Below are 14,516 nucleotides of genomic sequence, written 5' to 3' on the forward strand. Positions count from 1 at the left end.
TATTTGAGACATAACCGCAGCCATCTTTGTATTCAGCTCTGTTTTGTTTCTAAGGTGAAATTAAGTTCAAATTTTTAAAACTTCCCAACTCTGCTTCCTACAAGTGGTTGTTCATAGTTGGCACTAGCAGACCCTGCCAGAGGGTCAAATTGACCTTATATTTTACTATGATTCAACAGTGTCATAACTCATGTCTTATTATCTATTCACTTAGCTTCCTATTAAACACCTGGCTACACTTTGGATGTTCTCTAGAAGAGCCTAACCCATGCCTCACTTAAAGGTTGGAGGATAACACTTGTCTATGTCTAGTTAGCAAAAAACATATTGCTTTGTACATTTAGCCAAAATGTGTTACTGCCCTCCCCATGTCTTTTGCATTTGGTTCTTTCTATAAAAACCCTGCTATGAGAACTTGAAGATGTCACAGTTAGGCTCCCGAGTCCTTATTGTGACCCTGGATCAATCAGCCTGGAAAAGGCATTCCAAGGAAAGTTCACAAACTGGTTCCACAAAACACTTTTTAAATGTGCAATTCTTTAATTTTAAAAAATATACACGGGAGAAGCCATGTGTTTTACATAGGAATACACACACATTAACAAACCATTTCTTATAGTTTTCAAAAACTCTATTGTATAAGTTCAAAATTTATAAATTAAACATATTAAGTTAAAATGAAATCCCTGAAACTAGTGAATATGTTAGACGCCCCCTCAGAAAATCAAATGAGCAGAGAGTATCAGTCTGATTTGTTAAATAATGTTTATTGTTACCTTTATTGCCTATAATCTAGAAGATGCAATTTTATTGTGCCTTTGCAAACAGGATACATCTCTTAAAAAACTGATCAAAAATTTCCATACATATAGCTCTATATGATAGATTACAGTGCAACACTATTCATAATTATAGAAACACCATAGAACCAGGAGCACGGGGTAAGCCAAAGGAATACAATCCTGAGCCATCTGAGCAAGATGATCTGGTGAATCCTTAGTGTAGGTTAGAAAACATGGCGAAGAGATACATGCACGCTGCAGTCATGAGTAAAACATGACAAATAGCAGTCGCTTGCTAGCTCTGGGTGATGGTGAATTTCCACACATGCACACTCACTCACACTCCCATTTCCTTCTGCTTCCCTCCATCCCCAGGACATTCACTTGAGCCCCTTCCCAAAGAAATGTTCAGGCACTAACTACTACCTACCTGGCTGTGAGTAGTTTAAGACTGCTGCTACTAAAAAGTGTAGGTGTCCACCCATACCATGGAGCGAAGCTGTACTGTAAGCGAGGATAGCTGCTTTTGCCTCTTTGGAAGTAAATGAAGCATATGCTTGCTACAGTTTTAAAATGCCTTAAAAACAAAATGTTCTCTTGCTACATCTTAAAGTAAAATCAACAGTGGAAAATTCACCCTAAAACTAAATGCCTCGTCTGCTACTAATAAAATACATTTGCCACTCTGTTTTTGGTATCTACTCAATTATAATTCAGTATGAAAAGTTCATGACGCCTGTACCTGCTTATGGTGAACTACAGTACCACATACAACCTGTCAGCTGGTAGGCTTATGAAACACCAAGCCTTGTATGTGGTCCTTGCTTAATGCTCCCTCTTCGTGTTTTACTCTAGTGTTAGCAAAGATAACATACAGACAGTTGAATGGTGAAAAATATTTGGTTTGTCTTCACTGTACACCCTAGAGAAGAACCAGAACAAAGCTTGCCTTTATCTTCCCTGAAGAGAACCTGAGTCGGCTGACCACACGCCGGACAGTGCAGCTGCCAGTCCATTGTATGAGAGCTTGCGCTGGGAAACCAGAGGGCTAGTGTAGTCTACCAGCAGCTTGTGTTTGTAGATAAACCAACAACTCTTGGCTTTTGATACACACTGTCCCAAAGGCCGACACCACGGAGGTGGAAACAACACATGACACAAAGATTCGGAATCTGAGCTGTACAGCCTGTGGGACTGGCCACCTGGAGAGGAAGATTGGGGGATCCTCACCCCCACATGATTTGGTGTGGGTTTAATGTCTCCCTACACATTAGCTGCTGTAGAAAAAGTAAAACGAAAAATTTACTTCATAACTTTCTTATTTTCAATTAAATGCTCACACACTCACAAAATACACACTATGAATATGAGGTGGCTCTTTTTCTTCAATTTTTTAAAAATAAAGAGGCACCAATACCCGTTCATTTATGTATTAAGAGTCTCATATAATCATCAATAGAATAGAAATGGCATCTGTGATGATCACACAAAAGAGAAACAGATCAATGAAAATCTTAGCCACTGTAGAGAGGCTCTGTCTATACCAGAATCCAAAGATTTGCTAAGAAGGTTTTATTGGTTTAGCAGAGTCTCAAGGCTGCCTTTGCCCACAACCAGGAAAGGAACTGGCTCTCAAAGAAGCCATTCTGGGCCATTTCCAATGCCTGCTATCTGTGTAACTGACAATCTTTGCCTCTAGCATTACCTTCTCTAATAAGACTCAGAGAGACAAATGACACCCTCCTGCATGTCAGCATTAGCATGACACTAGTGATGGCATGGTCTATACCACCATGAAGGAGGTTCTAGAGTCAAGGATCCCAATATTGTATGTCAGCATCTTTGGTCAAGGTCTGCCTTCTTCAAATTCACCTCTGCTGCAGTCAGTCTCTCACAGATAAAGTCCACACATTTAAAGAAGAGCTTCAGACCTAATTTCCATGGTAAATTGTAAGATCAAGTTTCAGTCTGGGGGCCCTTGCCCTGCCTGCCCATGGGAGGAAGCTGTAAGGTCAAACACAATGTTAAAAATGTTAAAATGTTAAACACAATGTTAAAAATGTTAAAGCTCATTCTTTTTAAAGTTATATAAGCTTCACAAGAGACTGTCAAATGAGACTCCCAGCACCAGGAGGACCAGGCAGAGCCTCTGTCCTTAAAACGGCCTGAGCCAACAGTGTGAAGGGTCTTGCTTCCAGAAGTATTTTCACCAGCCTCAAGAGCATGTCTGTATCACACAAACTTTACATGAAGTCTAAATGTCGTGTATATGTTTGAGGTGGGAAGGTAAGAATAAGTTATAGGGGGAAAAAACCCTAAAAACCAAATTTGGTGTAGTTTTAAAAAGATTGGTTTAAAAAAAAAAAAAGTCTGTCACTCTAGAATTTAATTCAAGGGAAAAAATATCCATAGTAAATGAGTTTATACCCTCAAAAGGATACTGCCTGGCACTGTGTCCGCTCTCCTGCAGTCTAGAAGTGTTTCTGCTCTTCCTTGCACTGCTTCATGGGGCATGAGGGATTTTACAGAGCATCCCAATAGGGAAATAGAAGTCATTGTGAGCCAGGTTGAGTTTGAACAAAGCATGCACTCTGAGCTGGATCAATCATGACCCCAGCTAACCTACACAGCACACAGTAGCCATCAACATGAAACTGACCACATGGCCATTTCACAGGCTTTTCTGCAAGTATTACACTTTCCCTTCACAAGCAAACGCCAGCCCTCCTAGGTAAACAATTCAGGAGACACTATCCAGGCTAGTATATAGTACACCACTACGAATGCTGGCAATTTCTAAATATCTTAGCACCAAAGCTGTTACCCCCATTCCCTTAAACCAATTCCGTCTGTAGTTTGAAATAGAAGAGTCACATTTCTTGTTGCTTCCATGTTTACAACTTTTTTCGTTTTCTCATGAAAGTATTCCTATGTTGATGTTCAGACCTATATCAGATGAAATAAAGGTGGTGATGTCTATACAGCACTCTTCTCAAGACGAAGTATTTCGTGGGTTTAAGTCAGAATTACGTCCACAGAAGTCTTTTCCATGAAGTTCCTCATATAGAGAATAACTCTTACACACGGCTCTTTCTGGGCAGTGTGTTAAATGAAGATACCTCACAAAAGAAAAGATTATTATCTGTAGCCATCTGATTAATATACAGGTTCACAGTCAATGGGATAGGACACTGCAGAAGAGAGGCATGAACAATGTACTAATTAAACACAGAGCAGCAGCAAACGAGGTCCGCAGTACACAAAGTTGCTAGTGTCTATCCTTAAGGGCCTCAAGTCTGGCACCTGCATGTAGAACCGGAACATGCTTCCTCCCTTCCACAAACACAGTGTTTTATGCTGGCGCACATATTCATACGCACATGCACAACACTGCATGTCTGTGCTGATAAACTAATGTGATACAGCCAAATCTTAAAGGCAGATTTCAAAAGACAGGGTGCCAAGACAGAAAGCGTATCTCAACTTAGTAACACCCTAACTTCAGAATTCCATTTATTAAAAAAAAAAAAAAAAAAAGCACCTCTTGGTAATAAAAGAAAAAAAACCAACAGTAATAGCTTTCATTCTCACATCAGCCTGCTAAATTCATGATGGAATTTTAAACAGGCAGCCTACTGGGCTATAGACTCAATTGCATGCGTGCTGACTTTGAAGCAAGAGTGGAGCAGAGAAAAACATCAAAAAGCTATGCAAATTTGGAATTTATCACAGCTTTCTTCCTTAAGCCAAAAAGAAAACAAAAAAACCCAAATTTGTTTTATGACCACAATTCAATTTGTCAAACTCCTATGAAGAATTTTCATTTAATTATATATACAAGAAAGAAAGTTCTTCCACAAACACTCTCAAGCTTACAATTATCAAGAAAATTACAGAAGTAAAAGCAGGGGAAATATTAAACACATGTCAGGAAGGTCAACTTCTGTTTCTGCTTTGCAGTAAAAAAAAAAAAAAAAAAAAAAAATCACCATATAGTAAGTATAAAAACCTGCACTGAATGACAACTGCTGGTGTATTTGCTTGATCAGGAACGAAGACCAAGAGTGAATAAAGCCCTATGTGATGCCCAGCTGGGGCTCTCCCTCCACGCACACTAGCATGTCGGCAGCTTCTGGAGCACAGCTTATAAACGGGGCAGTCCTTGAACAGCTGCAGTCAATGGAACACTCTTGTCTCGAATGTACCCATAATTCAGTTTCACTTACAAATTGCAAACAAACTCATTTCTTCAGAAAAATATCTGTTTGGCATCTCCTGGACTCTGTTCCATTGGGCAATATGGACATTTTAATCTAAACACAAGATAAAAAAGATTAAGTCAAGGAACAATATCAGCACTGAGCACTCCATTTCTACTTAGGTATAGAGAGTACATTTTAATACCTGTATACACACCTACTGCATGTACAAAGCACAGCTTACATGTTTATTTTGCCTGGAGGATTAACTATGTTCCTTAACATAACTGCCAGCCAAGATTTGAAGGGTCACAGAAAATAAAACCTAAATCAGATCTTAACCTGAAAGCCTCTTTAATACTTAGTAATCAGTGAAAACTGTTCTGCTGGTAAAATAAAGCTCTACTTTAGAAGCAAACCTAAAGCTCCACTAAGGTTTATATTGCACTGTCCCTAAGTGAATATGTCACATGTGTCGACTGTATATGCTCTTAGAGCAAATCTGTTGCGAGCTCCCAATCCTGCATCAGGAAGAGCCCACATGCCTTTCAGTGACAAAGAACATTGGCTCCATGTGAACAAGGTCACGAGTGAGCTGTACTGACTGAGTTTCTGTACGGTCTAGGGAGAGTTATAAATAGTTTCTATCAAAGAACAGACCTCCCAGGAAAGGGACTTCCCACAATGGGGCCAGAACCAACATCAGTAAAAACTACCCTAACTGCCTAAGTTTTTTCTTTTCTTTTGCTAATTATCTATAAAATTACAAATGTCCATATACTCTGAACCATGAGTACCCTGGTAGGAATTTATCGCATGGATAAATGGATAACGTACTCTGGCACTGTATTCACCAATAGAAAACTGGCTAAGTAAGCTCATTTCCATACTACAAAGTAGTCTACATTTTGGGAGGAGATGCAATCTCATGTAGCTTAGGACCACCCCTCTACCTTGATATGGAGTTGAGGATAATCTTGAACTCAGGGTCCTCCTGCCTCTACCACTCAGGTGCTGGATTATTAGCATGCACATCATGCCGTGTTATTCTGTTAACTTTAACAAGAACACAAAGGGTTCTTATGAAGCATATAAAAATACCCCAAAATAAATCCCCAAGTGAGAAAAGGAAAGCAGAGAAGGGTGTACACAGTAGGTTATAAATCACATCACCAAATCCTTGAGTAGCTTAAACTAACCAAAGATTAGATGTAATCCAGTTTCTATGAATAGCTAAGAAACTCGTTTTTAAATCTAGTTATGGTTTAGCATGGTGGGGCACTCTGGAGGTCTGAGTTTGAGGCCAGCCTGGTCTACAGATCAGCCAGGACTACACAGAAAAACCCTGTTTTGGAAAACCTAAATGAATGAATGATTTTAGGTGCATTCATTTATCCTTATTACATCTTATCTTCCTGCAAGATGATTTATTTCGTGTTTAAGAAGTCACATACTTACTTGCTACCATTAAACATTTTATTCAGGGCATCTCTTGATATAATATGGCCACAAACCAATTTCATGGGTGGATTGTTATCTGTTGTTTGCTGACGAAGAATGGGACAGGCAAATATGGAGTGATACCAGCACTTTTTACCAAGATCCACTTCAATCTGTTCCAAAAAGAAAAACACACACAGGCTAGTTAAACTTCCAGTTTGCAAAATTACTAGTTTGTAAACAAATTCTGAGGTCTGAGAGAATCAAACCTGCCACCTCTGAGGTGACTAGGCAGCAACTCACAGCTCGGTCTGTGAGTGACCACCCCTAAGCCACATCCCTGGCCAGGATACCTTGAAATGCATTTTGAAATTTTGAAATGGATATTTTGAAATGCATCAAAATAGATACCAAGGGGGAAACCACCAGCCTCCTGGCTCTTCTGTGGCACTCGGTTAGGTGGTAAATTCAGTGCAACAACCCTGCCACGAGCAGTCCAAATATAGTGATCATCTGTGTGAGCTTCAAATCTGAGCTTCCTATGTAATTTGTATGAAATGGTCCAGAGAAAAGCTCAAGCAGGGAGGTAAACCAAGTTATTTAAGGCCAGCACCCCAACCTACCTCCTGACACTCAGCCCTTGTGCATGTGTTCAAGTGTTTTTTTGTTTGTTTGTTTTTGTTTTTTCTTTTTGAGACAGGATCTCGGTAAGTTGCCCAGCCAGGCCTTGTAATCCTCCTGCCTCAGCCTCCTATGAGCCTGGACTTAGACTTAAGCCAAATCTCACCAGTATCTTTTGTGATATGCACACTCAAGCTCATGACATGGTATCAGTATCGTGCTTTTGCCAAAAACACACATGAAAATTTGAAATCATCGAGTAGTGTGGCTGCTGTGCACTAGAAACTCTACAAATACACCGTTTTCCCTCCTCCTCAATCTACAATAGCTATTATTCTGAAAGTCCATTCCTGCCAGGTGTGAGAGCACACACCTTTGAACCCAGCAGAGAAGAGGGATTTGAGTTTGAGGATAGCCTGATCTGTACAATAAGCTCCACACCAGCCAGAGACAAAGACTATATATAAGATTCTTTAAGGAAAACTGACAAAGAGTAGGGGGTGAAATTCAGTATGCACAGGGAGCCGAGTCCAAACTACACAAACTACAGTACCACAAAGATAGTGGAACACACCTGTAAACCCAGTGCCTGGGAGGATCAGAGAAAACCCAAACTGCACTACTTACTAAGAGTATTTAAAAAAAAAAAAAAAAAGCCAAAGCCAAAAGTACATCAAAGCAATCATAAGGAAATTACCAACCACTACCACTTTTTGCTTTCCCAGCCCCAAGTGCACACTGTCAGCTGGGATTCTACAGATTGCTCTGCATCAGTGTGTAAATTTCAGAGATTCTCACAGCTGGAAGCTGGGCACCTGCTTAAGGTAGCAAGGGTTTTGTTTGTTTGTTTGTTTGTTTGTTTGTTTGAGACAGGGTTTCTCTGTGTCACCTTGGCTCTACTGGACTTACTTTGTAGACCAGGCTGGCCTCATACTCACAGAGATCCACCTCCCTCTGCTTCCCTGAGTGCTGGGATTACAGGTCTGTGCCTGAGCAGCTGGCTCAGGAATTGAGTTCTTGCATGTGCCCAAGCAGCAGCAATAGAGCAGAGTGTGCTGCTTATGCCCTGATCATGTGTAGTACTGGAAAGGCACCTGTGTCTTTAGTCATAGACTATCTTCAACAAGCTCTTGAAGTTGGTGCAACCAACTGACAAGGCAGGCTTACAGCTGAAAGAACAAGGTAAATGCAGGCAAACCTGTGTGCAGGTATGGTAAAAAAAGAAGCCAGCCACGTCAAAGCTTAATTCAGCCCTCCAGGGTCTGTGATGTAACTGTGTCAGAAATGGTAACTGTTTTAAAGTCTTGGTGTCCACTGCAAAAAGTGCCAAACAAAACACTTGCACCTGACATAACCACCACCATGGCAGCCACAATGCACCTGTTACTTTAGGCTTCAATAGCCCACAAAAGAGAAAGGGGGCCTCCTTTATAGATAAACGGAGTTCATAACGCAATACTGTGTGCTAACAGAATGCATAACTCTCCCCGGTTCTGATATTTGCACTCTTCAGCTTGCAACTGCAACTGGAATTCAAAATTTTGAAGACAGTCCTCCAATGTCCTCCAATGTCTCCAAAAGATACTACGGTCTTCAAGTTGATTTTCCTGTTTAGTTTTTTTGTTTTTGAGACAAGGTCTCACTTTGAGGCCCTGGCTGCCTTGGAACTCACTATACAGGCCAGACTGACCTCTAACTCATAAAGATCTGTCTACCTCTGCCTTCTGAGCACTGGAATTAGTGTATACCATCAGCGCCTCATAACTATTTTCATTTTTATTAGTTAACTGGCTTGTTTCCTTTTCAGAGTGGTGCTGGGGGCTGGACTCACAGCCTCAAGCCTGCCAGGCAAACGGTCTACCACTGAGATATACTCTCAACCTTATTTTTCAGCCATGTTTACGTGCATGAAAATAAAAACAAACCCCCTGCTGAATGGCTACATTTTTTTTCCTGGTTAGGAAGAGCACTTTTATCTCTTAAAGCATCCATCTTCTGCAGCAGCAAAGGTAAGTAAATTGCCAACAGAACTCACAGGTAACTCGTCTTTCTGGTTCCAGACTCCGGTGCACTGCCTCTGCTCAATCACAGCTTTGATGTTAATCAGCGCAGGCAGTGCCACACAACCTGCTGAGAAACTGAGGGCAGAAGAGGGACATTAGTGCCAACTCTCAGAATGCCACAGCACAGAACCTGGCAAGTGGACACCGCAGAGCAGCTATTTCTCTAAAAGAAGAAAAAAAAATATTTTCTCCCTGAGCCTCCTGCTATCAGCTACATTTCCTGTAGTTACTAAAATAATCCCTCTACAAACAAAACCTAAAACCTTAATGCTACTACATAAGTCTAACAAGTATGGGAGACATAAGGAAAAAGAGCAAATTTTAAAAAGATAGTTTTTTGATAGGATGGCTTAATTTCTTCTTACTTCCTCAGTAATTAAAAAAAATTACAGGTTTTGCCTATAAGAAGAGAGGCAGCTCTGGCATTCAGTGCTGAAAGAAAGGAGCCATCATTATAAGAAGCATGAATCTCATCAGTTCAAGGAGGGCTGAGGAAAGTACAAGGACTAGTGCCAGTGTGCCTCCAGACACGGTGGTTTTTGCTTTTACATTTAAAGAACAAGAAACACTTCCAAGCCTGTCTTTTCTCTGTGTATGATTATGTAAGGGTATATGAATTAAACTTTCCAAAGTTTTCCCTCCAGTTTACAATATAAAAAAACTACATTGTCATTACCAATTTCATCAGAAAAACCTTTACAAACTCAAAACCAAAAATTTCAACCTGGTCTAAAACCTTGACCTTTGTCATTGTATCAAAAAATATACATACTTGGCATCACTTGCTTCCTTTAATGTGACAAGCTTACGTAAATTAAAATGTAGTGATTAATTCATTTAAAATTACAATAAACATACTACATATGGAGTGTCACAAATTAGTTCAAGTAAAAACTGTATCCTGTAACAAGACAGTTCATAACTCACAGTTGCTTTGTCTCAAGACAAGCCTCACACTGTGATGTGAAACTAAATGTCTTATATAAATACCTACTGGGTCACACAGAATGCTAAAAAGATATAGACCCAAATATCAACTTAAAACAAGTCTTTACTACCCACCAAAGCACTACAGAGCTCAGTGAGCATTTCCCAGGCAGGCAGAAGGGTAGTGAGGAGCTGCTGCAAGTCCTGCTGAGGCTGGTATCAATGCCCCCACAACACAGACCTTCATACTTAACTCACTTCCATTTCTGCATCATTTGCACGAATGTCAGCAGTGAAAGAGCTCTGGACTCCCTGGTTCCCTGATCACACTTGGAGAACTGCTGCCCCCCAACTGTACCAACTACACACAACACAACCTACGGGTTTAATCACAAAGGCAACAGGAAAAGTTGCCCAGCATAGTGTTCATTTCAGAGCAACCAGGGCCCAGCCCCTCACCTGACACTGAGAGGAGACTCCACGGAGAGCCCCAGGAGGGCACAAGCATCCCGAGTAAAGATGTCACAGATGTCAGCCCACTGGTTTGCATCAAGTAGGTGAACATAGGGTGAATTTTCAATCCCTTGTCTCAGGTACACAAGGCTTCCCATCAATACCTGAATGTCTAAAAGAAAAGGCACCAGCAAAATGGAAGTGTGCACAGTCATGTCTAAAATACATGTGAATAATAGGTTGAGACAGCTAAATACATCTCTATTTCATGTGGCCTATCCTAAAATAATGTAAACATTCTGGTCCGTAAGTGTAACTGCAAAGTTTCTCCCTCTAAATTAAGGGTACCGCATGAAGAGAATGAGAAAAGAAAAGCACTGAAAATACTTGAACTTCTAGACTTAAGCTGCCACCTTGGTCCTGTCGGTGTCCTTACATTAAGGAGTCCCTAACTCTGCACTCTCTGGCTTCAGTGCTGTGCTGCTGCTTAATGTTTCTACTGCCAGTTATCCCAACAATGTTAACTCATTAGAAAATGTGTGTGAGGGACACAAGTGATGGCTACTGGCTCCTTCCAAACACCAAGAATCTCTAACTCAAGCCATGCTGGTGACGTCATCTGTATTGCTAGCATTCTGGGGGCTGACATAAGAGGATCACAAGTATGAGACCACCCTGGGCCTCACAGACACACTGTCTCAAATCGCTGTGCTCTCCCCACCTTGCCCATGCTCCTTCCACAAAGCACAAAAGAAAAAAAGCTGTCTGACTGCAGACTCACCTTTTTGATGATTTAGGGCAAATGGCTGGAAATTTTTCGCATATTGTAAGGCTTCTCGCTGATTTGTAGTTCCACCCATTAACAAACTAATAAAATACAGTCGGTGTAGCTTAAATTCCAAGGAGCTGTTTTGGGCTATGAGCATTTCTCGGTTTGATACCGCCCACCTAAAGCAACAGAAAAAGGTTTCAAGAGTAATCAAGGGCATGAACATATGGCATGTACCATAAAATAAGTGGGTCTGGTCTGCCATCTTGTGGGAGAGTGTGGTAACATCAATCATTAGGAGATGCATACACAAAGGAAACATACTGTTAGAGGACAATTACTTTTTTAATAAGGTATTACTGTGAGACTGGCTCTGGCATGTCTCATAATACGTTTGGATTTGAAGAGGGTCACATTCTGTAGTATAAGCCTTGAGATTCACACTTAGATTGCTTAGAGCCACTCTTTTTACTATTAACCAACATGTTTATAGATTAATCAAAGTTCTGAAGGGGAACCTCTTACTTTGTAAATTACACTCTTTTTTTTTTGTAAATTACACTCTTACATTTACTTATGCTTTCATTCTTTCTTGGGGCACTCACATCATGACCTTCATGTGGAAGTCAGAGGACAGCTCATGAAGTCATTTCTTTCCTTTCACTGTGCGGTGGAGGGCACTGAACCCAGCTGAGGCTTGGTGCAAGTGCCATTACCTGCTGCACTGCCTGAATCTCTTACAGTTAAATCTTGGTCAGACTATACAACTCAGTTTAACATTAAAACCAGCAAAGGCAGAGGTTATGGGTACAGCTCAATGATGGAGTGCTTGTTTAGCACACACAGAAGGACCTGGGTTCAACCCTAGCATTGCAACATAAAAATACACACAACAAACAAACAAAAGCAGCAAACAGATATTTCTTAAGGTTCTTGTAGTCCTTTTCAAGATTCATCTTTATCTTCTGTGTTTTGTCCTGTGTATGTATGCACACCATGTGCGTGTTTAGGTGCTCTCAAAGGCCACAGGAGGGCAGCTGGATCTCCTAGAACTGGAGTTACAGACAGTTCTCATCTGCCATGTGAGTGTTGGGAACTAAGCCCAGGTCTTCTGGAAGAGCAAAAGGTAACCACTGAGGCCTAGTACTTTCAGAAGGAAAAAATAGGACACATCCATGCTATATCCACACATGTAAAAATAAATGGATAGATGCAATGTTACTAAGGGAAGCAACAGTATTCTGTTTTGAAACTCTGAAGTACTGTCTGAGTGAGGAGGTACCAGCAGGGACTAACTCATCTTCAACTGGGACTACCATGTAGATAAAAACAGGAACCACCGGCTGTTAAAATCAAATTTCACAAATGTGATAAGGAAGATTCATTTCTCTAAACATTCAAATATAAAACTATTCTTTAACTGACATCTACTTGAATATTTTTCAACTAATCCAACTCACCAAGGACCACTAGAATCTGAACCAGGAATGAATATAAACTGTGAATAAGCTGAGCTGAGGATGTAGCTCAGTGGTAGAGTGCTTGCCCACCCAGCATGCACAAGACCTCTTGTTTGATCCCTAGCACAATGGAGGAGGAAGAACAAAATCTAACTCTTATTACTCTGTATGTAATATCACCTTCCTTTTTTTTTTTATTAATTTATTCATTTTACATCTCAATCGTAGTCCCTTCCCTCACCTCTTCCCGGTTCCACCCCACACCTCTTTCCTCCCTCCCCCTCCAGAAAGGGGGAGCCCTCCTCCCTTACCAATTGACTCCAGACTATGAAGTCTCATCAGGACCACCTGCATTCTCTTCCCCTGTGACCCGGCAAGGGCACCTTGCCCGGGATAAGTGATTGAAAAACAGGCAACAGAGTTCATGTCAGAGATAGGCCCCTACTCCCCCAGGTGACCTACATGGAGACTGAGCTGCTTGCCTGTCGGCTACATCTAAGTAGGAGGCCTGAGTCCTTTCCAGACATGGTCCTTGGTTGGTACAGTCTCCACAGAGCTCCGGGGCCCAGATTTGTTGGCTCTGTTGGTCTTCTTGTGATGCAATATCACCTTCCTTAACTAATAATTTTCTGGCAGCACTCTTGTCCCCACCATTAGCTTTCTTAAGTTGCCTAAGACTAATCAATGAATGACAATTTGAGTGAATGAAACAGAAATAAAACAAACAGACAAAAAACCCAACAGTGTTTTTTCCAGAATCCTTCTCCCCAATGGTTCAACCAATTTTTGACATTTAGGCTGTACAATGGTCAAATTCAAATTTTTGTAAAAGTAAAGGCTTTTAATCTAAAGCAGAAGTCAATGTGCCAACCATGTATATGTACCCTTTTGACCTTGTGACATGATGTTGTTATATTTAAAGTTCATGCTAAAGAACCAGCAATGGAGGGATAACGTGTGGGTTTTTTTTTTCTGAGATTGGCTGATCACGTTTAATATTATATATTCTAAGTCCATGCACTTTCCTGAAAAATTCATAATTTCACCTTTCTTCTATTTATGGTTGTGTGTTTAGCCTCTAACAGCTGAGCCATCTCCCCAGCCCAATTACACATTTCCTTAGAGCTGAAAATATTATACATTATCTATGTAATGTACTTTCAATATTCATTTCTCTTAGACTGGGTTGGTTCCATTTCCTAGCTACATTAATAAACATGGGGTACAAATAACCCTGTGGCACAGGGTTCTTTGTGTATACGCTCAGGTGTGGAATTCAGGTTTTAAGTAAGTTTACAAATGTTGTGTTGGACCACACATGCAGCCCAAGGGCTGTGTCAGCTTTCTGCTCACAGCTAAATTTAATCTGAAAGAGACTGGATTTTTACTTTACATCACAGCTACCTATAGGCTGAGGATTCACACTAACATCACTTTGCTGTTGTTAAAGGACATGTAAATGGTAAATGTCACAACCCTTTAGCTACTGCATTCTCCAAACAAAGAAACCTTCTGGGCCTCTTTCATAAACAGACTTCCCAAATAATGCTACTTAGTGACTAAGTCAGTGGCAGCTACAAGGACACTCACCCACATCAACAGCAACATTCTATTCAGCTTAGTGTGTGAAAAGGCTTGGTGCACTTAAGGCTCTGTATGTATAACCTCATAAATACTAACAGGATTTCACTCACATAGTTCGTTCTCCCTCAGGAGTCTGCTCTGCTGCTCCCTCTCCTCTCCTAACTTTGCGGGATGGGTGTATACTTCTGGTAACAATGAAAGAAAAATGCATCTGACCA

At 40.8% G+C, this 14,516-nt stretch overlaps 1 protein-coding gene across 2 annotated transcripts in view; it reads right to left on the bottom strand.

Annotated features, from left to right (window-relative positions):
* Positions 1–746: 746 nt before the first annotated feature.
* The window catches only part of Rmnd5a (required for meiotic nuclear division 5 homolog A), a 56,705-nt gene continuing 42,935 nt past the window's right edge, over positions 747–14,516 (bottom strand). The window contains exons 5-10 of one of the 2 annotated variants that reach the window (XM_055596397.1): positions 11,267–11,433; positions 10,492–10,657; positions 9,078–9,180; positions 6,440–6,594; positions 5,009–5,095; positions 747–3,901 (exon numbers count right to left, since the gene is read on the bottom strand). In XM_055596397.1, the coding sequence (XP_055452372.1) occupies positions 5,032–5,095; positions 6,440–6,594; positions 9,078–9,180; positions 10,492–10,657; positions 11,267–11,433 (655 nt within the window). In that variant the 3' untranslated portion in view covers positions 747–3,901; positions 5,009–5,031. Of the gene's footprint in view, positions 5,096–6,439; positions 6,595–9,077; positions 9,181–10,491; positions 10,658–11,266; positions 11,434–14,516 lie in introns of both variants that reach the window. The other variant, XM_055596396.1, reaches the window with a different exon arrangement.

Source organism: Psammomys obesus, unplaced genomic scaffold (assembly GCF_907164565.1).
Source record: "Psammomys obesus unplaced genomic scaffold, mPsaObe1.curated_primary_1811, whole genome shotgun sequence".
NCBI classification, from domain to species: domain Eukaryota; kingdom Metazoa; phylum Chordata; class Mammalia; order Rodentia; family Muridae; genus Psammomys; species Psammomys obesus.